This window comes from Chlamydotis macqueenii, chromosome 3 (assembly GCF_036417535.1).
Source record: "Chlamydotis macqueenii isolate bChlMac1 chromosome 3, bChlMac1.mat, whole genome shotgun sequence".
In the NCBI taxonomy this organism is placed as follows: domain Eukaryota; kingdom Metazoa; phylum Chordata; class Aves; order Otidiformes; family Otididae; genus Chlamydotis; species Chlamydotis macqueenii.
Window position 1 is genome coordinate 107164009 of NC_141558.1, and position 24522 is coordinate 107188530.

General features: G+C 37.9%; 1 protein-coding gene across 1 annotated transcript in view; it reads left to right on the forward strand.

The window, feature by feature from the left end:
• Positions 1-23979, forward strand: part of TAB2 (TGF-beta activated kinase 1 (MAP3K7) binding protein 2) — a 66620-nt gene extending 42641 nt beyond the window's left edge. Inside the window, exons 2-7 of the mRNA XM_086744540.1 lie at positions 2968-3157; positions 8596-10108; positions 17444-17604; positions 18262-18355; positions 19661-19741; positions 22000-23979. Of these exons, the coding sequence (XP_086600666.1) occupies positions 3056-3157; positions 8596-10108; positions 17444-17604; positions 18262-18355; positions 19661-19741; positions 22000-22145 (2097 nt within the window). The 5' untranslated portion in view covers positions 2968-3055 and the 3' untranslated portion in view covers positions 22146-23979. The remainder of the gene's footprint in view (positions 1-2967; positions 3158-8595; positions 10109-17443; positions 17605-18261; positions 18356-19660; positions 19742-21999) is intronic.
• Positions 23980-24522: the final 543 nt, after the last annotated feature.

The window sequence follows — 24522 nt, forward strand, 5'->3', positions numbered from 1 at the left end:
TTTGAGATGGAGAGTATAGAATTTACCATTTTGATAATGGTATAGTGTATTGTGGTGTAGGTTACTTCAATGTAGGTTAGAGAAACTGGAAAAAAATCAAGAGGTCTTAGGAGGATTGAGGGACGTTAACTTCGTTTAGCAGTAAATTTAATGGGCTACTTGGTATAAGAGGGGTGGGAAAATGGCATTTGATACTGAGCTAAGGCAAACCGTTTTCTTTCTTGTTAATAGAATTCTTTGTTTTTCTGGACTTGCTGTGATCTTGCCAGCTTTGAATTTTAATTAGAGAAGCATTGCAGTGCAGTTATCATTAATAAACGATTTAATTCTTTAATTGCTGAATTTCTTGTATGACCACAGATTGTTTAGGAATATCCATGCTACATTTAAATTGGCGATCTTGGATACTGATAGCAGGAGCTGCAGGGCACCTTATGTAGCAGTTGTCTTCATTATTTCTGTATGCCTTTGAGATAGCACTCTTGGTATGTGTAGAGTAAATTTGTGCAGGATTAGTGCACATGTTTGTTTAATTAAACTGTAATCAGACTGTAACTGCTAGTGTTAAATGTGTGCTCATGACTTTTAATTTACTTGTGTAGGACTGTCTCCTATCCTGTCTACTCTTTTCCCAGAACTAAGTTCTCGTCACCTCTTTGCAGATAGATTTGTTTTGTGGTGGTGGGTTTTTTGTTTTGTTTTGTTGTTGTTCTGTTGTTTTGGGGGGTTTTTTTTGTTTGTTTTTGGGGTGGGTTTTTTTTGTGTTTTTTTGTTTGTTTTTTTGGTTTTTTTGATTTTTTTTAAATCGTACAGGTCTGAATGGAACCAGACTTCTTAGCACTTGAAGAGCTGGGCTGCTCTGGCTCTTTTAATAAAGTGCACAATGAGAAGGTGGTGTGGTTTTGTTTAGTGAGGGGCGGCCTAAGGGGGTAGCTGAACTTGCGTAGTCAGCTGACAGAATGTGTATTCTGAGAAGGAATACCATAAACTGAGTTTCCAGTTCTTGCAATCTTGGCTGGTAATTAGCATACATTAAGGTGTTTTGAGGTTGTGGCACTGTTTCCAATAGTGGAATATTGTGTTGTTATGTGCACTAAAACTGTGGATAGGATTGTGATCTGTGTTTTATCAGAACATATCTGAATATTCTAACAAAAATGTCTGTTCTTGTACTTTTATGTATTGTGATTATATCAGAGAACGTGGCATTTATGGGACTAAAATAATGAGGAGATATTTCCTGGAATATTCTTAGGACTTCCAGTCTTCACTATTTTATTAGCTAAAAAGTTTTTTTTTTTCTGATATGTGGTGTGTATAGATAGTCTTCAGAGTAACATGTATTTTGAGTTGGTTTGTTTTTTCTTTCTTTCAGAGGTATTCTTAAATTGCTGGCAGAAAGTTGAACTGGTAAACATGGTGCTTTTCAGGTTGTGTTCAGCTATTATTTGAGCTGTTCTGGCTCATACTAGTTTCGAGTTAACTGGTAATCGTATCACTTCAGAGCAGAGAAGACATAGGAGTTGAAAAATTCTTATAATAGAGTGGTTCAGGACTTCAGTACTGGAATAGTATTATGCCTGTCTTCTCATCCCTGCTGAAAATGGTGTGCTTTGTGCTTTCCCATCAATTTGTGGTTTTTCACCATCTTTTCAGTCTCAAAGTTGTAGCATTGCACTGCATTCCATTTGAAGCACAAATGGTGTTAATGAAATATAAAATTGTGATTAATGCTTCCCAATTAACTTTCCACTAGTCCCCTTTTAGTGCATAGAAGTACAGAAACATAAGCACATAGGCTTACTTACGAAGTGAGTGTCCCAGTGGGGTTGTTGGGAAGGAACTTGGACTGACAGGGTCCAGGGAGCAGCACGTACCACAGGTGCCTTGTGATACTGGAGGCAGTTCTCTGCTGCAGGTTATTGCGAGTCAGCACATGAGGTAACAGTGCATGTTAAATATAAGGCAAGGAAAAAAGAAAAGTGGAAAAAGTGGATAGAGAAAGGGAGGAGAAATTGAATAAATTGATAAGAGATATTTGAATAAGATTTGCTAAGTTAAGAGGTAAATGAATATTGGAGTTGACTACTTTGGTGTTTAGTTTTGTTTTGTTTTTTTTTTACTAAACCATATGGTCACATTTATTTGTAGAAATAGTTTCTATGAAGAAGGTAGGATCTCATTGATTAACGTATAGATGCATTCTCCCAAACTTAATTGGTAGAAATTCTTCTTCGTAAAAGCCTATGGATGTCGTATGGCCAGGACAGATAACTTGTATTAATGTGCTGTTTGGGTGATTGTGATATAATCTTATTCAAAACTCTTTGTAATTTCCTTCAAAGGAGAAGCAGAATTAGTTAAGAAACCTGAGTTGTTATAGGATTGTTTCCTTCTAGTCATAATCTCACAATATTTCTTAAGTATTTTGAGTGAAAAACAAGTAGACTATTGCTAATAAATCCTGAAACCTAGAAAACATTGAACTTCTAGCCATAATATTCTAATAGTAAACAATGACAGTGATGGTAAAGGTAACAGTGTAAGTACAATCAAAAGCTGAATGAACACTATCTTCCTATTTCTGATATGGAATTCTTTGTGTTTACTTGTGTTTTAATTAAGTAAAAACGCTGATCTTAAAACCAAGAATTTTAACACATTTAAGATAGAGAAAGTATTTTTTTATTACTATATTTTATATTGTCAATATAAAAACCAAGATAGAGGAAAACTGATCAGGAGATGTTTAAGGGTGATATTCAAGGTTATGAGTGTGTGAAGGACAGTTAGTTAGCCAGAGATGTTGCATGGGAAAACAGTGACATAAAACACAGACTCATACTTCATAATTGGAAAGGGAGTGTGTATGTGTGTGTTTTGGTTTTCGGGGTGGGTTGTTTGTTGTTTTTTGTTATATCGAAAGTGCCTGCTTTCAGTGTCTTAAGGCTTTTCTTCCTTTTCCAGAAAATGCTGGGGCAGAAGAGATGAGTACTCCCTTTACTAAGGCCTAAAACTGCCTGTTGAAAAACAATCCCGACCAGGCAATATACGAATGGCCCAAGGAAGCCAGCAAATTGATATTCAGGTTTTACATGACCTGCGACAGAAGTTTCCTGAGGTACCTGAAGGTGTTGTATCCAGATGCATGTTACAGGTCAGTGTTCTGTCAATGGCTGTATGAGTAAGCAGTGTTACTTATTTTAAGTGTTATGTATGGGATATCTCCTTTGAAAGCAAATATTTTCTTTCTATTTTCCTTCTTGAGTGAGACAAATACACACAGCCAATTTCTTCATGTTGCACAGCGGGCTAAGTGTTAAATTGGCCTCTCTCTTTCCATGTCTAATCAGGGTGGCCCAAGGTAAGCCAGCCTGTAAATCAGTGTGTGCATGGAGACTACTGTCTTGCCAATCAGTATGCTCATGCCTTTTGGCCATCTCAAGAGCAAAACTAACTGTGCAAGAGAGATGCAAAGCCAACTTGAGTCCAGCAGTGACAATTTAAGGCAGTGCTACATAAATGCAACTATTTGGGGGTTTTTGTTTGTTTTGGGGCTTTTTTGTGGGTGTGGGTTTTTTTTGTTTGTTTATTTGTTTGGGTTTTTTGTTGGGTTTTTTTTGTTGTTGTTCTTTTGTTTTTGTTTTGCTTTGAAGGTCAGGGCAGATCCACAGGGCTTCTCCATCGGGCTTCAAGGTGATTACTGGACCTTTGCCTGCAATGCAGGTTGGCCCTACTGCTTTTCGTTCCTGGCTCCCTTGGCCTGCAAAGCCAGTGCTGGTGGCCTTGCGTATCTCCTGCAGCAGCACACCTGGGAGTATAATACGGGCACACCCAAGTTCTCTTGAATCTGCCTGAATTGGGCAGGACTAGGTGGTTGTAGCCTAGTGTCCAATGCGTTAGACCTGAGCAGGTGTGATGCACTGGTGTGCGTCTGCCCAGTGCTTCCCAGGACTCTGGTTCCCAGCTGGACTTTGTTTGTTTTGTTGTACCTTTGGAGTCCATGCTGCTAATATATGGATTTATATTGAGCTTAAAAGTAACAAAGTATTTTTGTCTGGTACTGCAGTTAGTGCTAAGGCTATGGACTGCGATACCATCAACTTCGGCCTCCAGCTATCTGTTTTCTGTACTGCCAGTATCAGAATACTTATATGCCTGTAGTTTAGATCAACTTCTGCTCTGTAACAGCACGTTAATTACTTGAGCAGATAAATTCATATACCCATGCAAAGCCTGACACAGGGACACCTGAATACCTAGAATTAAATACTGTTGAACTTACTTGGCTATGTTGGTTAAACAGGTTTGCTTTGCATTTTCCAGTGATTCCAAAGCATCTATGCTCGTTGGATTTTTTTCATTATCTAAGGTATTCAATGTTTGAGTACTCTGGATAATAACAAGATTACTGATAATCAGTATGAATATTCAGACATACACAGCTTGATTTGGAAAAAAAGATGAGTCATGAGTTCCCAGAAGCTAGCTGACTCTGGACTATGGCTAGGACATCCATGGTTATGATTCAACATTCTTTATATCATGATTGTTTGTCTTGCTTTTTATATGTATTTTTATTTATAAAATACATATATGTGTTTACTTACATACGTGTGTTGGGAGTAGAAGTGAGACTTGTGCCAATTTGATGTTCATATTTTCAAGACTTTATCATGACTCTCTATTCATACTAGTGTAAGAAGCTGTGAAAAGTGCAGTTCTTCGAGAGAATTGTTTTTTATTTGCAAGAGGACAGAATTCTGCTCGGGGCTCATGAGGTTTCAGGCTTATCCCCAACCTTTTCTCTCTAATTATTTAGCTGAAGAGGAGACTGAACCAGATTATAAATTGCCTGTATTTTTTTCTCAGAATTGTACACTGCCATTTTTATTAGTTCTCTGTAGGACTAATCTAATTCTTACACTACAAGTACAGTTTTGTTCTTAAAACATGAGAACTGCTTGTTGAGCAAGGTCAATGGACTTGACAGAGTGAATGCATCAGTAATTACCTTTTCAGTGTAATTCTTGATAAATTTAAAGGCTAGCCCTTGGCTCTGGAGAGCATCAGCAGTCTTCATAGCACTGAATGCAGTGGATTATTTTTGTATGAAAAGAAGCCTTATGTCTGTGAAGAAAAGATACTATGCATCCCATACTTTGACGGAGATATGGGAGGAGGGTTTAGATTTTGAGGGAGTGTTTTAGGTCAGCTTTCATAAGAGGATTTTTCAAAAATTCGGTAGGGTAATTAATGCTCAGTATGTGCGATGTTGTTACACTAATTTGTTACACTAGAAAGTTACCTTTTTCTGTTGCTGACTGAGAGCTTCTAAGACTCACCAACAAAATCCTGTCATGTTGGTGGTTCTTTGAAATTTCATGAGCTCTGGTTTCTCTGAATCAGTTAGCTTCTAGCTATGCTGCTACTGAGATGGTGGGGATTTGGGGTTTTTCTTTTTTTGTTTGTTAAAAAGGAAGCCTAACATGATCTCTTTAAACCAACTAATTTTGTACTTGTACTAATGGTAAAGATTGGAAAGCAGAATTTGAGTACTTTTTCGCTGGAACAGTGCTGGAAGGCAGGAATCCTGCCTTCTTTTTTCTTGTAGTTAGGCACAGTGGAAGGAGTTTCTGATAAATGCAGTAACGACGATTTAGATCACAGATAAGTACTTGAGGACACTATGTGGTATAAGAAAGGGTGTGCTCACCTTGCCCTTCCAATACCTTGATGTGCAAGTGTCACGTGTCAGAGTGAAGTTGTTTTTAAACCAGGGAGTATAAGATATCCCAGGAGAGATAACTGCTTGAATTCTTTCAGGTATGCAGTTTATAATGGTATTGCCAAGAGTTTCTTTAGATCACTGTGAATTCTGCAGGAAAACTATACAGATACTTAAGTCCTCTTTGAATTTCTTAGCCAAATGCTTTCAGCTTGTTTTTAAAGGAAGGTTTATAGTATTATGTGATTATAATGAAAAACTTAAGGATAAACAGAGATGCAAATATCTTAAGGTGAGTAGCCCACAGTTGAAATATCTAAATGATATCTGGTATACTAAAACAGAGGACTACCAAAAAATCAAATAATATGAAATTTAAACCTGTGCAATTAGGAAGTAAAAAGCTTTATTGCTTTCTTGGGCTGACAGCACTGAATGTTCCTGAAAAGTTTTGCATCCCTCCATTCTTCTCAACAAGCCTCCTGCCCTCAGCTCTCTCCCTCTCCTGAATTAAAGGAGTCACTGCAGTGTCTTCAGTCTGTGGACATTGTCCCCTTTTTCTCTTTTTTGTGTCTGGAGCATCCTATAACTACCTGCTCCTCAAGTCTGCGCCCTCTCCTTGCTTCCTCGTTTCCCTCCAACATTCTTATTCTTTCTTTTTTTTTTCTTTCTCTTTCAGGGTGCCAACATTTTAAACTCAATTGGGACATGGGCAGAGCTAAGATGAGGGGTATTGTTTTGCTGGAATATGCTCAGTTCTGCCATCAACCGATTCTCTGATCTATAAAGAGCTAGAAGCGGTTGAAACTCTGCCTCTGCCAGCCAGAAGATGCCAGAGGTTCCATGTGCCCCCGATTCCCCTTTGAGTTCTTCAATTTGCTCATTGACGTCACTGAAATTTTGGAATTGATTGGATGCAGTTTTTTAAAAAAAAAAAAAAAAATTGTCCAAAGAAATGTATTCAAGCTGGAAGTAAGGGCCTTGCAAGCTTGGCCTGTTCCTTTTTGGTTTGGTATTTTTGGCCTTTCTGTTAATAATTTTAATTCACTTAAGTTCATGCAAAATCTGCCTTTAAGATCTTTCTAGCTTGTTTTTCTGTGGCATCCTATCTTTTTCCCTTTTCTGGCTCCCTTTCCTCCTTTGCAACAAATACAAGGCTATTGTTCCTATCTTTTCTTACCCACTGTTCTGTCCGTGTGTGATTCCTTTCTTCACTACTAACTTCATTTGGTTACTTTGTCCTCTGGCGCTTATTTCAAACTGCAGTTGATATGCTTACCATCACTTTGACCAATTTTCATGTCTCAGGACTGTTTTTTCAACATTTTTTATATACAGCTGGCTAGTTAGATAGCCTTCAGGGAATCTTGTTATTTTGAAAGTTTTTGTGGTTGAGTTTTTTTGTGCTGGTTTGTTTTGGTTTTTTTTTTTTTTAAGAATTCAGAACTGCATCTGGCCTGTATGAACACATAGTTTTGGGTTTGTGGGTGGAGTTCAGCCTTGTCAGCCCTCTCCCGGTTCTTTTATGTTCATCACTTCTTTCTCTTTTTTTTTTCTTTTTTTTTTCTTTTTTTTTTTTTGTAAATTTGTAAGGTGGAGACAGTCTTGCTGTGTCAGCACAACACTCTATGAGCTTTCATCCTGACGGAAGGATGAGAACTACAATCTACTAGTTTAACAAAATAATTTGATACAAAGCATGTAACATGGATCGATCCATCTTGCTTGTGTTAATCTCTAACTGATAATGTTGCTACTTGGCATATGCAATTTTTTTCCTTGATCATATGCATTCTCTCTAGTAACTGTTTCTGTGTGGTGGATGAATCTGACAGCTGTTTAGTTTTAATAACATCTGGGCCTCAACAAGTGTTCTTCTGGCTGAAAGTATTAACCTTTCTTTCTTGGAGGGGGGCAGTCTGTAAGAAAAGTGATATGGACAGAGCACAATATTAAGAAATTATACCATTGCATGTTCACTCTTTTCTAAAAATCCTTATGTAGGAAACTAAATTGAAAAGATCTGAGCGCAGTATTACTAAACGTGGAAAAAGAGAAGAGGGATTAGCAGTTTGTTTCTGAAATGTTCTTAAAAAGCAAATTACCTAGGTTGTGGTTTTTGTTCTAAGTCATCGTATTGCAGGTTTTATAAAGTGACTTTCTACAAACGTAAGTGTATTAAAGCTTTGCAAGCAGTGGTTTAAAATGAAAATACAGATGTCCCCTGAGTTTTCCATTAATAGTTTCATCTTGCAAAAGAGTAATCCTGCTGTACTTGTATAAACTGAATTTTTACGTTTCTTCTGAAGTCATGTACAATTCCGTGGGTCAGCATGTTTCTCTTTGCCTAAGATTCACTTTCCATTTTCAGCAGGAGATAATGCATAACTGATATTGAAGTGTTTGGGAAAGCATTTAAGATAATTTAATTTTTTTTTTTTTTAAGTTATTAACCAGTGATGTGCAGGTGCTGTGAAGCCATCCTTTGTGTCGTTTTCCCCCTCAAACAGAGACTTGGTCATTGCTGAAGATTGTTCTGAAATTGAGAAGAAATAGCAAAAGTATTAATCCAAGGTGTATCACACTGTATGGTGTTAGCTTGTCAAGGTCCAAGATCTCCCTATTATTGCTTCAGCAGTGATGCGTACCTTCAGCAGTGATGCAGATTGGTGCTAGCGACTAAGTAGCTTTTCTCAAAATAGTAAGCTTCACATGCAAGCCCCTTGTGCATGTGGAGCAGCTATGCTAGCCAACCACCTAAAGCTTTGATGCTTCGTTGTTAATTTTTCAATGCTGATTGGATGCATATATATCCAACTGTGACAGTATTTTATCAGTAATGGCAAATTTTCCTCTGTCTTTTCTAGAATAACAATAATTTGGATGCCTGTTGTGCAGTTCTCTCCCAGGAGAGCACAAAGTATCTCTACGGTGAAGGAGACCTAGGTTTTTCGGATGACTCTGGGATTCCTGGACTACGAAATCACATGACATCTCTTAATTTGGATTTGCAGTCACAGAACGTGTATCACCATGGAAGAGAAGGAAGTAGAATGAATGGAAGTAGGACTCTAGCTCACAGTGTTAGTGATGGACACCTCCAAACCAGTCAGTCCAACAATGAACTGTTTCAGCAGGAACCACAGACAGCGCCTGCGCAGGTTCCACAAGGATTTAATGTCTTTGGGATGGCTAATACAGTTAGTACTTCTAATCCAGGGCAGCATCTTGGATTTCACCTAGGCAGCAAAGGAGTATCTAACTTGTCTCAACAAACACCCAGATTCAACCCCATTATGGTAACTTTAGCCCCAAATATTCAGCCTGGTCGCAATACCCCTACGTCTTTGCACATACATGGTGTACCTCCTCCTGTACTTAACAGTCCACAGGGAAATTCTATCTATATTAGGCCTTACATCACAGCTCCTAGTGGTACCACTCGACAGACACAGCAGCAGCCAGGCTGGGCATCTCAGTTTAATCCCATGCACCCTCAGCAAGTCTACCAGCCTTCGCAGCCAGGTCCCTGGACTACTCTTCCTACATCCAGTACTACGCCACATACCTCATTGCAACACTCAACGCAGTCAAATCAGCAAGGCCACCAGACTTCTCATGTCTATATGCCTATCAGTTCTCCTACTACTCCACAAGCACCTATGATTCATTCATCTGGTAGCTCACAATCCTCTGCTCATAGCCAATACAACATTCAGAATATATCTACAGGACCTCGCAAAAACCAAATTGAAATCAAACTTGAACCACCACAAAGAAACAGTTCTTCTAAGTTGCGTTCAACTGGCCCTCGCACCTCCACTACTCCCTCTTCCCTCAACAGCCAGACATTAAGTAGAAGTCAACCCACTGTTTACATATCGGCCAGTCCTCCAAGTACTGATGATGTGGTCACACGTGGTCAGCCTAAGGTCTACATTTCAGCAAATGCCACAACAGGAGATGATCAAGTTGTGCGGAACCAGCCCACACTTTTCATATCCACAAATCCTGGAGTATCTACCACTTCTAGGAATATGTCTGGTCAAGTAAGCATGGGTCCTGCATTTATTCATCACCATCCACCCAAGAGTCGAGCAGTGGGCAACAGCACCACTGCAACCTCTCCTCGAGTGGTGGTTACGCAGCCTAACACAAAATATACTTTTAAAATTACAGTTTCTCCAAATAAGCCCCCTGCAGTTTCCCCAGGGGTAGTATCCCCAACCTTTGAACCTACAAACCTTCTAAACCTTCCTGATCACTATGTTGAACCAGAGGGTATCCAGCATCTTACGGACCCTGTTTTAGCACATGTGGATAGGATCAGTGATGCACGGAAATTGAGTATGGGATCTGATGATGCTGCCTACACACAAGGTAATATTCTTCATATAAATAGTAGAGATTGCAACCAGATTGTCCATTCAGGATATAGATTACAGAACAGGAACCAGTTTATAACCTTTGTATTGTTAATACAGTATCTTCAACTTTAGAATTCATGAGCATTTCCTAAATAAATAAAAAGTTTTATAACTAAATCATAGATTTCTTTTTATGGTGAAGACATGTAACGGAATACTTGGAGATAGTTCTTTTGTTTGTCTTAAGTAGATATGTTATCTATTTAATGAAGTGGAGTCATAGCGTCTTCATTTTTATGTTATTCTGAAGGAAACTTCTAAGCTTATTCAATTTGTCCTGAGGATTTAAAGTTACAAGTCTACTGGTAGATTTTTTTGAATCAGTAGTGATACTGTTTCCATTGAATAATGTTGCCATTTTTTTTTTCTTCTTGCAAGTGGTATTTAAGAAAAGCAGACTTCAAAAGCAATTAGTGGGAAAAAGTGTTGACCTCTGTGTTTCCCAATGTGTGCCTGACAATAAAATGCTTAAAGTCTTGATACTTAATTCTGTTATAAAATGTGAGAAGGAACACCACACTGAAGAAAGCTATGTTAAAGGATCTGTGGTAATGGGAGGGTAAAACTTAAAAGAGATGATACGACAATCCAACCTGTCAATATTTTTTTCCTATTTTTGTTTTTGCATGCTTTTATTACCAACTTGATGGTTTATTAACCCTCCTGTGGACTTTTTCTATCAAGATGTTGAACGAGTCTTAGGATATTTAAGCAGTACTCAGGATAGGCTGTCAAAATAACTTCTCCTCTTTGACCTCATTGGTCCTTTTTTGACTTAGCAAACAATTAAACATTAAAAAAAAGGCTTGTTTCATGAGCACTCTACTCTTCAGATTAATTTAGCCATTTTGTTTTGTGTAAAGAAGTTCAGTGATCAGGACACTGGAAGCCTGGTCTGCATCTGGAGTACTAAACTAATGAAGTAAATAAAAAACTGATTATAGCTTGTGTGCACTATTTCTGGATGTAACTGTATCTCTGGTAATAGAATAATCCATCCTAACTCAAGTGTCTAAAGATTAGGTATCAAAACAAAAAAAGCCCATCATCCTAGACTGTCTTTCATAATCAATTAATAGTTGAAGAACTTCAGAAAATGATTCGTCTGTAGATAAGCAAAACAAATTGTCCTTAAGAAGTGGTGTTCTCTTTCCAGACTCTGAATGGAGACTTGGCTGGCTTTTAGTCCTAGAAGGCTTTAAATACTCAGAAATTAAGCAATCGAAATCTTTTCCTTAGGCTCTGAATACTCTTACAGATCATTAACCTGCTTGCCAAGCCTTTTAGCTACTTGTTGGGGACAAGTGTCCCTTTTTCCTGTTCTGCCTTTCTGATGGGACTGACTTCCACCGGATCTAGTTCCTCATATCTTCTACCTGTGGTAGTGATGGCTACTGCAACCTGACTTCCTGCACCATCTCTATAGGCTGCAGGTATCAGCATCTGGTTTATCAAGCTGAGGCAAACTTGCAAGGCCAGTTTTTGCTATGCAGCCTAGGATTCAAAAGCCTTGACTGGCTCATACCTGCTGTGGAGTGCAGTTGTTCCTGAAGCCAAGATGTAGACGTGGTTTTTAGATGAAGCGTAGGTGCATGATGGTGGGCGGGTGCAGCTGTAGGGACCTTAGGGAAACAACTTTTGTCCTTCACTAGTTTATATAAAGTACACTTATACTTCTGAAGTTCTGAAGCTCCAACTAGCAACTTGATCTGGTTGGAGATGTCCCTGCTCCTTGCAGGGGGGGTCAGAGTAGATGACCTTTAAAGGTCCCTTCCAACCCAAACTATTCTATGATTGTAAGTTCTTTACATTCAGGAGTGTTTGGGATTTCTGGCATGTGTTGCTTCATTTCTCCTGCAACAAATGCAGTATTTTTAAATTATTATTTAATCTTTGGAAAGCTGAGAAGTGTGTGATAGATTTACTTGCATGGTCTTGATATCTGGAAGTCCTGGTTATTGCTTTAAACTTTAATCTTTACTTAGAGTGGGGTTTTTTTTTTTTTTGCTACGTACTAAAGGGGATTTGAATTACTTGGTGCTTTCTATTGTGAGGCCATGTTTTAAGCTGCTTATAATTCAGCCAGACTGTGCAAAAAACCTTCCATGCTAGGTGCCTGTCTCATTTTAATTTTAGCCAGAACAGATGAGTAGTTTCTCTGGCCATGAGTAGAGAAAAAATGTTTTCATCAGCTTTTCCATTTCTGCCCAGAATGGTCCTTATTTTGGCAGGGAGAACTGAAACTGGCTTGATGTAGAAGGAATGTGTAAGGTGGAGTTGCTTTGGTGTCAAAGGAGATGTCCTTTACTTTGTTCCAGTGAAACACATTTGTATGCATGGTCCAACCCAGGAGAATAGAAGGTGTGTTGGACCTATCTGCAGGTGCTACTGCCTGCCACCTGAAAAGCTTTACTTCAGTTACGGTGTGTGTAAGCACTCTAGTCGCCTTCCATGATTAAATTTCTGGTTTTCCTCCCATGTAAGTCGCAGTGGATAGTAGAAGGCGACCACAGATCTGTCTTGTTTGCTGCCGAAACTGGAGGTTGTATGATGTGAAAAGGAGTAGGGTACTGCTCAGATAAAATCAGTGTTGTTACCCAGGAATACTAGGTTATATCTCTGCCTCTGACTTTGTGATGCTGAGAAGGTTGCTGTCACCAGATTTTTCAGGAGTGGTTGCTAGTTGATGTTTCTCGTTTTCTGGGATTCTAGTTTGAGATATTGCAGACTTGCTTGTGGAGAGGTTGAGAGCACTCATCCACCACTGAAGTCAGTCAGAATTAATAATGCTATGAGGAAAGTAATGCTAGGTGCATGCCCAGAAGGACAGACAAAAGAGGATGTGTTTCTATGCTAATCTGTTTAGTATCAGTTCTGTGTATGTGCAGGAGTATCATTTCCCATTACTTAGCAGAGTTTTCAATTTATAATATAATTTGTTTTATTAATGTGAAGTAATTACTTGAGATTTCAGTATGTAATTTACTTTAAAGTGTCTTACGGATGCAAAACAGTGAAATCCTGTTAGAAACTGGAAATTCTGTACTTAGAAATGTTTTTGTGATGTACGCTCACTATACATGCAGTCATATATTGAATTGTGAGGCTAAGCAATTATTTAATGTTACTCTTTCTGTATATAGATTGCCATCTGGGCAGGCATCCTGTCAAGAAAATATATAACTGTGTAATAAAATCTTTAGGTTGATGTTTCCATGCTAGGAAGCTTAAGTCCTTTTGTTCAGTACTACTTAACTTTTGACTGTCTTGACTTTTTCATATTATTTTCTTTAACTTGGGGAGGGGATAGTATGCATAGTCAGAGTTATTCATGGGTACCAACTGTAGCTATGCATGTGGATGCAGGTTTATTTAGCAATTCTTGCTGCTGTGTTGTCTAATGTAAATATGTTAATTGATAAAGTAGTTTTATAACAGTTCTTGCATTGGTGTTTTGATGCTTTTTAAAATTTTCAACAAGAAAAAAAAGCTGCAGGAAACAAATTTCTTAAAATCCAAACCAGATCTTGTAGATGCTTAAAAGAAATATTTGAATGAGATGCAGTTGTGCCTCATACTCCAAGGGGCCTTAAGCTCATTATATCATGTGATTTTTAAAAAAAAAAAAAAAAAAAAATCCAGCCTTGTATTTGGCTCTGTGTATCAGGCCCCACTCTTCAGTGGTGGTCTTTTTAAAAACTTAAATGAAGAGAGTATTGGAAAGGAAGAACAAAAAAAAGTGGACTGTTGAAATAGCGTATTAAATGACTTAATTTTGTGCAACTTCAAGTACAGATTTTGAAAATGCACACAAGTCTAAGTGTGTTCTGAGAATTTCACAAACCTCCTGCCACAAAGTAATGGCATTGCCAGAATTCCCTTTTCCTCCATGTTCAACAAACTAAGACATTTCTGAAATTCACAGGTCTGTAGAATAGGGCGAAATCGCTGTGTTCCTAGATTAGCTTTTTTTCTTAGAAACACTTATAAGAAAAGATGCTCTAAAGCAGTGATTATTTGTAATTCGATGTCTCAGAGGCTTTGAGAAAACAATTACACACACATTTTCAAACCTGCAAGTATATCCAGTACCTGTTTGAGTAAGTCTCTAGGAAAGGAAAAGTGAACTTCAGTCCTCCAGACTTTCATACTCCCTGTAATTATAATTATTTACAGACTTTTTTGTGGAAAGTGTGTGCTTTGAATGTCAAAGCAAACAGTGGCATCCACCAGAGCATTAAAGTGTGCTGCTCTTGCCAACCTGCTGGGTGTGAACATGCAGAAGTTGAAAAAATAGATTGTGCATAGTACACTGTTTGCACATAATTAAAAGTTGAACATGAAATCTATGCTGGTTGTGGTACAATAAGGAGGAGTCAATGAGACAATCTTTGTACTGCTTTTGCTAGGATGATTTCAGTAAATAGCTTATTTTAAAGGATGTCTGTCTGAATAAACAAGTGTAAGCGTGAGGCTTTCTGGCTTGTATTCCAGGTTAGTCTGTGTAGAGTAAACTCGGGTGTGTCTGTGCTGCCTGCATAGATGGAATCCCCTTCCTGTAAGAAGCACAGAATTATCAAAATGGCCATTAAATGTCTCCATGTGGGCAGTGTAAACTAGATCTAGCATCTGAATTGCATTAGATTCAGAGATTCACTGGAGTTTCTTCTTAAAGTTTTCAGTTACTCTGATGAACGCTAGAGGGAGCTGAATACTTAAATTGCTGTTTTCCGTTAATAAATACTGCAATTGGATCTGGGAAGATTTTTGTCTTCCCCACCCTGTTTTTTTTCCTGCAGCTGCCAAATTGGTATTTAAGCAGAATTGCCAAATTGTATGTGAAAGCCACCACTTAAACCAATGTCTTGCCGGTCCCTTATCAAAGTTATTCTTAATAGATGTTTTGCATAGCAATATATATCAAGTGGTGGGGGTTCTTTAATAATAGTGATAATTTTAAATAAGTGTGTTTAAAATCTGTTGAGATCTGAAATTGTAAATTGGTTAAGTAGTCGGAAAGCTGCTGGGAGAATAAATTGGATCCTGTCTGGAAAGTGATGTGAAGATGAAGAGCGTGTAGTAGTGCTGTGGGCATCCAGCAGTGCCTTCCGCTCCCCGTGCGGTTCCATAATGACAGCTTAATTTCTAAACCACAGAAGCGGGAGAACATTGAAATGGGAAGTTGTGGAGTTTTTTCCCTTTACAAGAGTAGCTTAAAAAAAGAAGGAGGGGGGTGGGGGAGGCTGCAGGGAGAGCAGAGCAGAGTTCTCCAGACATGCAGCCTTGCTCATAGTCTTGCTCTTGAGGCCATGCCATGCCAGGCATCCTTCCTTGCTTACCACATCCAGCATATTGGGCTGCTCACCAGCAGCCTGCATCTGTAGTTTGATGGGTCTGAAGAGTTCTGAATCTGGTTGGTAGAGCACAGCTGTGTGGCTGCAGGTCAAGTACCAATAACCTCGGCTTTGAGGGGTTGCCTCAGCAGAAATACTAAGGCAATGAAAATAGAAGAGACTATCTAAAAGTGGAAATAAAATGTAGAAGGAAAAAGGGCTTCTATTCTCCCTGCAAGAGTTAGAGGCAAAGTAGTCTTTTATTTCCTTTCTTTATAGTTGCAGCTACATTTGTAACTACTGGAGTCTGTAAATGGGAAAAAGTTCCTTCCGCTGTTTCTAAAAGGCTTTTCGAGAGGGGAGGCTGGTTTTTTGAGACTACTCACCTGATGATTCCAAGTCTTCAACAAAAATCCTGGGATTTCAGTTTAACTACAGTTTTATATTACATATGAGCACAGCTGCAATTTCAGCTGTAGTGTGACTAGTGGTTACCCCAGGTAAAGGTGCTTATTCATGCAAACATCTCTGTATTGAACAAAAACCAAGCAGCAGCTCAAGCAGTTTTGTCATTTCAGTGTCTCTTAACACGTGACTCAAAAGCTTGGGCTGAATCTCAGTAAGGCCTTGCAGTTCTGTAATGCTGTACAAAAATAGTTTGGCATGGTTTCTCCTTTTGAAGAACCTTAGGAAGACAGAATATGATGTGTGAATGAATGAGCAGGCAGGAATTGCAGCAGAGGGCAGTTCTGCTTGCCGAACATGTGGACAGTTGCATCTTTTTGATGTGCTATTTTTTCCTGTGCTGCTGCTGAGGAAACCTAACCAACAACATTCGAGTGCTTCTAATTTTTTGATACCTGAAGAAATCATGAATTAAACATCACATTCCAGACAGAGTTTTGCTTACAGATTTTGTGAGGCAAATTCAGTAATTTTAAAATACCTTATTGCTACGTTTTTAATAATTTCTGCAGTGCTTTAAAGGTATCCATGGTCTGTGAAACTAATCTCCGTTTACATGAATTAGTAATTTAATGGGTGAATGAAAGGCTGTGCAGAAGTTGAAATGATTGTTGGGTTTATTTAACAAAATACTTTCTCATTTTTATAGAAGGTGATTATTACTTTGAGCAGTGTTATCTGTTCATGTGGTGATATTAAATAGCATACCAATCTTCAATTAAATAAACTCCTTAAATTGTATGAATTTGATTGCATCTTCTTCTAGGCCTGTTCTTTGTAGCTTTAAAAAGCTGTGGTTTAAATGATAACTTCATCGTTTCTAAATTAGATCTCCTCATGCCATTTTCTTTACAAATAGTAAGCAGCGTTAGAAATTAGAAGCTGAGCTAATGGTTCTGCGCCGTAGTTTAGGGATAAAATGGCATACAGTCCAGCCTCTGTGATAAATATAACTGATGTTTGCCAGCAATATTGCTTGTAGTACTTTCTGTTTTAGTTTCATTTGGTGTCCCCTACTATGACGAGAATGCTGGATTATGTTCCAGCCCAAATAGCAATAAAAATCAAAATCTTGATGCTTATCTAGCCTATATAGTGCTCTGTATTGTAGCTGTCCCTGAAATCCTCTTCATACTACTTGTTTTACAATGGTTGGGTTGAATACAATGCAAGGAAGTACTTACTGTTGGTTTCTGGTAGTCATTCTTGTAGATTAGTTGGGTTCTTAAGGTTTTTACAGATTACAGCTAAGTTTTGCATGGTCATCTGTTACGTTGTATGACTTTCTCATTGTATTTGCTTGCTGTCTGTAACGGATTAATGCTGTTTTCAAAAATACAACACTTTCTTTCTTATGAGGAGAATGGAAAAGCAATCCATAGCAATGTTTTTGTCTGTATTTTCCCAAAAGACTACTCACTTTCATCTTTGTCTGATGTTGCCATGTGAAGGATAATAAAGTAGATAAAATGGGACCTTATGTATTGCAGCTTTACTGGTACACCAGAAGGCCAGGATGGAGCGACTTCAACGAGAACTTGAGATTCAAAAGAAAAAGTTGGATAAACTAAAATCAGAGGTCAATGAAATGGAGAATAATCTAACACGAAGGCGCCTGAAAAGATCGAATTCTGTTTCCCAAATTCCATCAGTAAGTTGAAACGTCTGTAGGCTATAAACCTAAACCACGAGTGTGGTCTGTCACAATAAATTAAAAGGAACAGTTGCTCGTATATTGACAATATACTAGTGACAGGCAGTATAGCTAGAATTAAACTGGTAAACAGTTTAAAGACTAAATATGCATTATTTAACCACAACCTTTCAGTTCACTAATTGCTTTGTGAAGTGTTGCTTTTAAGGGCAGTCGTAAGAGATCTGATGTGGTAGTCCTTCCAGATGTTCTTAAAGGCATGATCACCTAACATTTCAGACTACAACTTTAATACTCATACTGCTTTCCACAAAAAGTATCTTTTGGTCTTCGTGCATATATCAATCTCAGATAAATTGATTAGTGCACCAGTTTTCAATGTTGGAAGATCAGCCATTGATCTGGTGGACCTTTGACTGTGTCCTGACCACAATCTGGAGTTGTTCAGTCATCTCGGAAGTCCAGTGAGAGAAGAATTCAGTGGGTCTGAAAGCTTTCTGTAGGATTATGCTTGGGTTAAAAGAAAGATTGTTACAAGGGAAGATTCTTTTATCTTCACTTCTGAAATAACTAAATGCTGTCTACCTATGTGTGAATGATAACTTATAACAAAAATGGGAAAATTTAGTCTAACAGGCAGATTTATTTTTTCAGCTGGAAGAAATGCAACAGTTAAGAAGTTGTAACAGACAACTGCAGATAGACATAGATTGCCTAACCAAAGAGATTGATCTCTTTCAAGCAAGAGGTACAGTATGTCTTAGTACATCAGTAAATGTCGATATTTTTTTCCCTTTCTTCTTTCACTGTCTGCATGTGTCAAAAGCATCTGTGTTAAATGAGGGATATACATGCTGTTTGCAAAATCACCACATTAGTTTGAGTGAAACCATGGAAGTAATTGTCTTCTAAGCCTGTTGTTTTTGTTGGCTTTATGATTTTCCTAATCCCACGGTCATTCCTATCTCATACTTGGCTCAGAAGAGAGAAACTTGTGATGCTGTTTATTTAATAAATGCTGAGGGAAAAGTCTGGTTATTTTGAGTATCAGAGAGGAGGGAGTAGTAGTTTTCTAAATGATACAGCAGTACATGTGTCCGTCTCTGTCTTGTCTTCCACTTCTTCTGTCTTGTATTCAGCCTCTCAAGTTATCAAATATAAAGTACGATTGTAACTCCCAGTGTGCTCTCCTCCTTCCACTTTCATTGTCTTCAGGGACACAGCCTTTGGTCATGAGAATGAAATTAGGAGACAGCTGAGCCAATTCAAGAGCTGCCAACAAGAGGTCTTTCTTCCTGCTTCCCTCTCTTACCACTTACTGTGCTCTTGCTCTGTATTAGCTTTTTAGAACCTTTGCAGAGCTGATTCTGCTCGCTAGCCAAGCGAAAAATGCTGCGTTGCTGGAAACGCTTGCTACAGCTGATGTGAGGGAGAGGCACGGGAAGGGAGAACTGAGGTAGTGAGAGGGAAGGGACTGATACTTTCCACTTTCAGCTGTAGTGAGCTGGCTCAATCACAAGCCATGGATGCTCCCCTTCAGACAATGTACCTGTGGATAAGGTGAAAGTAGACAGGTGTACTGAATGTAATGTTGCACTAAAAACTTGTTCTTAAATAAAATATTCAAATTGCATGTAACTTTGTTTGTTACAGTCAGTTAGGGTTAGGAGTTCTGTAAGTATTAAATCTAAGCATATATAATATACTGCATAGTAGATAGCACATCTCTTTCAGTATAGTTACGAATCAGAAGATGGCTCAGGTAAAATTTATTAGTAAAATTAAGAGTGACAGAAAAAAAAATATTTAAGGAGTTTTGTCTGCTGGATTCTGTTTCTGGCTTTACATTATATTGCATATTTTGGGCGGTAAGTTTCTTCAAGTGTATTGTTGACATCACTGATGTCTCACTCAGGTCTGTATTGACACCTTGGTTTAAAAGATAAGTGAAAATAGTACTGTTTCAGAATTACTGCCAAAAAAAAAATCTGATATGCTTTCCTACTCAAGTTTATTTTTAAAATGGCTGCACTTTTTTTTTGTTTGTTTTTAGGACCACATTTCAATCCCAGCGCTATTCATAATTTTTACGATAATATTGGATTTCTTGGTCCGGTGCCACCAAAACCCAAAGGTAGTGTACTCATAAAATTTGGATTTAATACTAATATCTGGTTTGCATCTAATATCAGTTTCTGTTCCGTGAATCTAGTTTAAATGTTGATTATGAAATGGATAACTTCAAAAGCATTCAAAAGCATACAAACCTTGCATTTTATTTATATTGGCAGTAAGTATACTTCTGTTTGCCCTTGTTTTCTCTCTATTCATACATTCAGGAAAGAAAGTGTATTAAATGGAATATGTTTAAAGATAGATAATATGTCGGGAGGTAGTTTAAGTAAATGGAAGCATCCATCTTTCTTAAAAAATGAACGTGAGATAGATTGCTTAGGGATGAGTGAAACTCTCTTAGGTGATTTCACCATTGTCCTTGGAGAAGAGTGGCTTTATTTACATGTTACAATAATTCAGTCTGGTTACCCTAACTGGACTTCCTGGCGACTGTAGAATTTGTATTAACAATTTACATAGCCTCTCCTGATTATTGTTAAATACAGTTTTAGACAGCTGAAGAGGAAAGGAATGCTGCCCAATAGGACAGTCAATATTGCTGAACTTATTAGTCAGTCTTGAACATTTGCCTTATCATTAAGTTTTGCATATTACACTTTTTTTTGCCCTAATAGGATGTCAGACAAAACAGAATAATTACCGCTTGTATGTTACATATAGCAGAGAATACGATTAACTTGTTTGCAACAGCATTACATTATGACCTGTAGTCAGACCGACAAATTAAATAGATAATCCCCTAATGCTTCTGTGCAGTCTTTCTGTCCAGGAAGTTTTCCACATATTATGTTTACGTGTGTGATTAGTCCTTGTAGTGTGCAGTAATTGTTGGTACAGAATCTCATCTTACGGATTTCTGACCATTCTGTATTTCCGAGTGGTCTAGATAAAGTGGAATTTTTTTGTGCTCCAGACTGTTTGTAACTCCTCCAAACTGATACTGGTCGTCTTGCTTTATGAAGATTTTTAAATCCTTCATTATTCAAGCTGTTAGTGAAAACACTGAGTAAAGTTAAATCCATACAGTCGTATTAGACACATTTTACAGCTGAACTGTGAATTTATCTGAAGTTCTGTCAAATACGTAGTTCCCTTTACAGTAAATAAAAACTAACCTATCAAAGAAGAAAATTAAAATTAATTTTCTGTGACTATTTGTTAACATTTACATTGACTCATCTTCTAGGAACTCACAAATTTACATGTTTAATAATTTGGTACAATCTATCTTGAAAATGCAAAGTTAACCTTGACTGGTTTATAAACCTCTGAAGTCCTTCTTTCTTTCTTTCTTTCTTTCTTTCTTTCTTCTCTCACTTTTTTTTTTTTTTAAATCACTACTGTATCTTAGTCCTTCATTAACTTTAATTTTCAGGTCATTTTGTTTTAAGTTTCAATTTAACTATGATGTAGGCTGTGACTTGAACCAGAATTACCACTGTTCACAAAAGAATGAAAAATAATTCTTTTGGCAGTTGTGATGAGTAGCATTGTACTTCTGAAAATGTCACTGTCATTTTGCAGCAATTGCAACTGGGTAGTTGCTAATGAGGTGTTCTCCAGGTGAAATAACTGGCTAAAAGACTTTGCAGTTGCCTGAACCAGGAACCCCGAACTTAAGAAGTCACTCTTCTCTTTTCATCTTTTTCGTCTCTTTTGTCTTTTCATCTTTTCTCTTTTAAAGTAGTTGAAGGTTGTTATCTAGCACATCATGCAAAAACATGCATTTTGTATGCTTGGGAGGATTACTCTAGAGCATGACAGAGCTAGGCATTGATTTTTCTTCAGTGTATCTGACTGCTTACCTGATTGGAGGAGGAACTGCAGATACTCATTCTAGGGTCAAAATGTGATACATGTTAGAAGGTTACAGAACACTTATTTCTTCTGGTAATGTATTTTAGACTGCTCCATAAACCTCAGACTTCTAAATCTTGTGCATGTTTCCTGTGCTGATTAATTTCTAAATTTTATCTCCTTTTCATGCAACAGCTTTGAACTGAGACCCAAAAGGGAAGAAAGCAGAGTGAAGGGATGGGAAACTTGCTTTTTATAGTTTCACCTTATGCCATTTGGCTGACTTACAATCAAGCTATAGTCAAGGGGGTGGTAAAAAGCTGCCTCTGTCACTTGTAATAACTGTGCTGTTCTCAGAGGAACAAGATAGTTCTCAGTTACTGAAAAAAAATCATCTCAAAATTCTTTCCATGCTGTTCTTGGTTAGTAACTGCTTATCTTATCTCTTCCATGTCACAGATCAGAGGTCCATTGTGAAAACACCAAAGACTGTTCCAGACACAGATGAAGATGAGGGAGCTCAGTGGAGTTGTACTGCCTGTACTTTTTTAAATCATCCGGCCTTAAATCGCTGTGAACAGTGTGAAATGCCCAGGCATTTCTGAGCCAACAGGCCCGTTACCTTTTGTAAAACCATAGCAAACCTACAAGGAACTATCCATTGAGGGGGGAAAAAAAAAAAAGCTTTTATGCGTTTATGCGTACGATTTTGTAAAATGGGAGGTGTGACAAGATGGTATTTTGCTAATGTTAAATGTCAGCCCACAGAGCTAGTAATACCTCAGTGTTGTGTCACGGGCAGTTGAAATTGATCGGCTGAAAGGTAATCTGCTGAAAGACTCGGTTGCCAGCTGCCTAAACCATGTACAGTATTACCAGTATCCCAGTAACACACACCATGTTCAGTGCTTGGGTGTTGCCCGTCCTCTTCTCTGCCCCGTTGTCACTACTGAATTTTGACAGGGGAAAGGAATAGAGTGCTAGCGTTTTTGTTTTCAGAGCGTTCAGTGAAACACTACATGCACAGAGGAGATCTAAAAGGAACAAGGTTTAACTATTTAAACTGTTTGCTGCCACGTAGTGCCTTTGATAGAGGGAAGAACTTCACAAATCAGTGGTACTCTTTGCCTTATCTTCCCTGAAAACATCTCTGTGAAGCCAGAAATCAGTACAATCACATCTAAAGATGAAAAGCAAAAACTGCATGCGTTGTCTGTACAATACACACAGTGGAATACCCCAAAGCTTTTCCTACTGTACATAGCTCTAGAGCCTGCTTTAAGTGATTTCTTTTCTTCACCTTTATTATTTTCTTGTATTTCTGTATGTATAGTGTAATAGTCTTTTTTGTTAACTTTCTTTTTTTTCCCTTTAAGTGATTAAGCACGATCATGTCCCTTTTTTTAAGCTTTTATCTGAGAGAAGCAATGCCTTAAAATAAGAGCATTAATAAGAAACTATGCACAAAGTAGCTTTCCTCTGCTCATTCTGTACATTGCTCTTGTAAATGCTGATGATCTGTGAAGACCTGCAGATGCAGCGTGGTAAAAATGCAGGAAAAGTTGGAAGAGTTATGCATATAGTTCACTCTGTACACTGAGTTTTACGGTGGGTGACACAAGGTAGCATTTTGTCTGGCGTGAGGAAACTTTGTACTAAGAAACTTTCAACCCACCAACAGATCAGCATCCGATTTAAGCTTGCTTCATCTGCTGGGTATCTTGCAGACTCCTGAAGAGAGATTCATTGGGGAAGTACATACAGTGCCAAAATCAACAGCAGCAGCATCGTACAGCTTTGTTCAAGGACTTTAAATGCTTTCCTGTTTCGGCAGCCAGTTTCTAAACGTGACTTTGTGGTGAAGTCTCATATTTATAGAAAACAAGGATAGCAATATTTAGGACAACTGAAATAAAGGCTGGAAAAGAGAAATCAAACAGACTTGAACACTGAAGCAACCTCAAGCATCTCTTTATTTTAATGATCTATTTTTTTAAGGAAAATATTCACATGATCGGGGATGTATGTAACCAAGATCAAGAAAATGGAATTCCAGTACAGTATGCATGAAAGACGGCACGCAAAGAATTATGTAGCAGCACTTAGCGTGAGGCTGGAGGGAGTGCTAACCATGTAGCAAGAGACAAAGTAGACTGTCACCCACTGTAAACATTTGCCAGTGGACACTTTTATTAGGAGTTTTACAAGTGATCTATGTGAATGCACAGAGGCCTTTGTTTTGAAGGCTTAGCATTTTTTTTTATGTGGGAGGAAAATGCCAATCCCAGGTAATTAGGCAGTAGACCCAAAGCACTTGCATTCGATGCATTTTGTTTATAAAATGAGGCCTTGTTTTTCAGCTTCATCTGCAGTTCTATGTGAAGATTGACAAATCAGTTTTTACCTGTTTATTAATAAAACCTAATTTGGATATCTTGAGTTGATGGTTTTGTGATTTAGCTGGGTAAACTGCCTTTGTAACAGATAAGTTATTTATAAAAATTAAAAAAAAAAAATTATATTCTAATGTTTGGGTTTGTGATTTGTTTGCTTCTTCCATGCTGTGGAGCAGTAGAATACTCAACGGAACAGTAGGCATTAACAGAGTTAAAAGTAGGCTGATTTGTTATGACCAGAGGTTTTATTTAAGCCTTCGTTTTGTTGAATCTTGTGTCTTTCCTCCCATGCATTATGATGTTTATTTCTAATTCAGTTAGTGTAAGAAATGTGTTCCATATAGTTGCACTGACCAAGATTGTGTCCTGACCAAAGAACCACTCACTTATTCATAAAATAAGCTAGACACAGGGCCTTTTTACTTTGTGCTTTAAGGGTTTATGATTTTAAAACTATTTTTCTAATTCAAAATGGGCAACTACTTTGTCCAAGGTCATAAGTGATGTACTTTGTGTACTGTTAATATAAAGCACAGTTTAAGGATTGATATGGTTAAACTGTGCTTTATTTTGGTGCTAGTATATT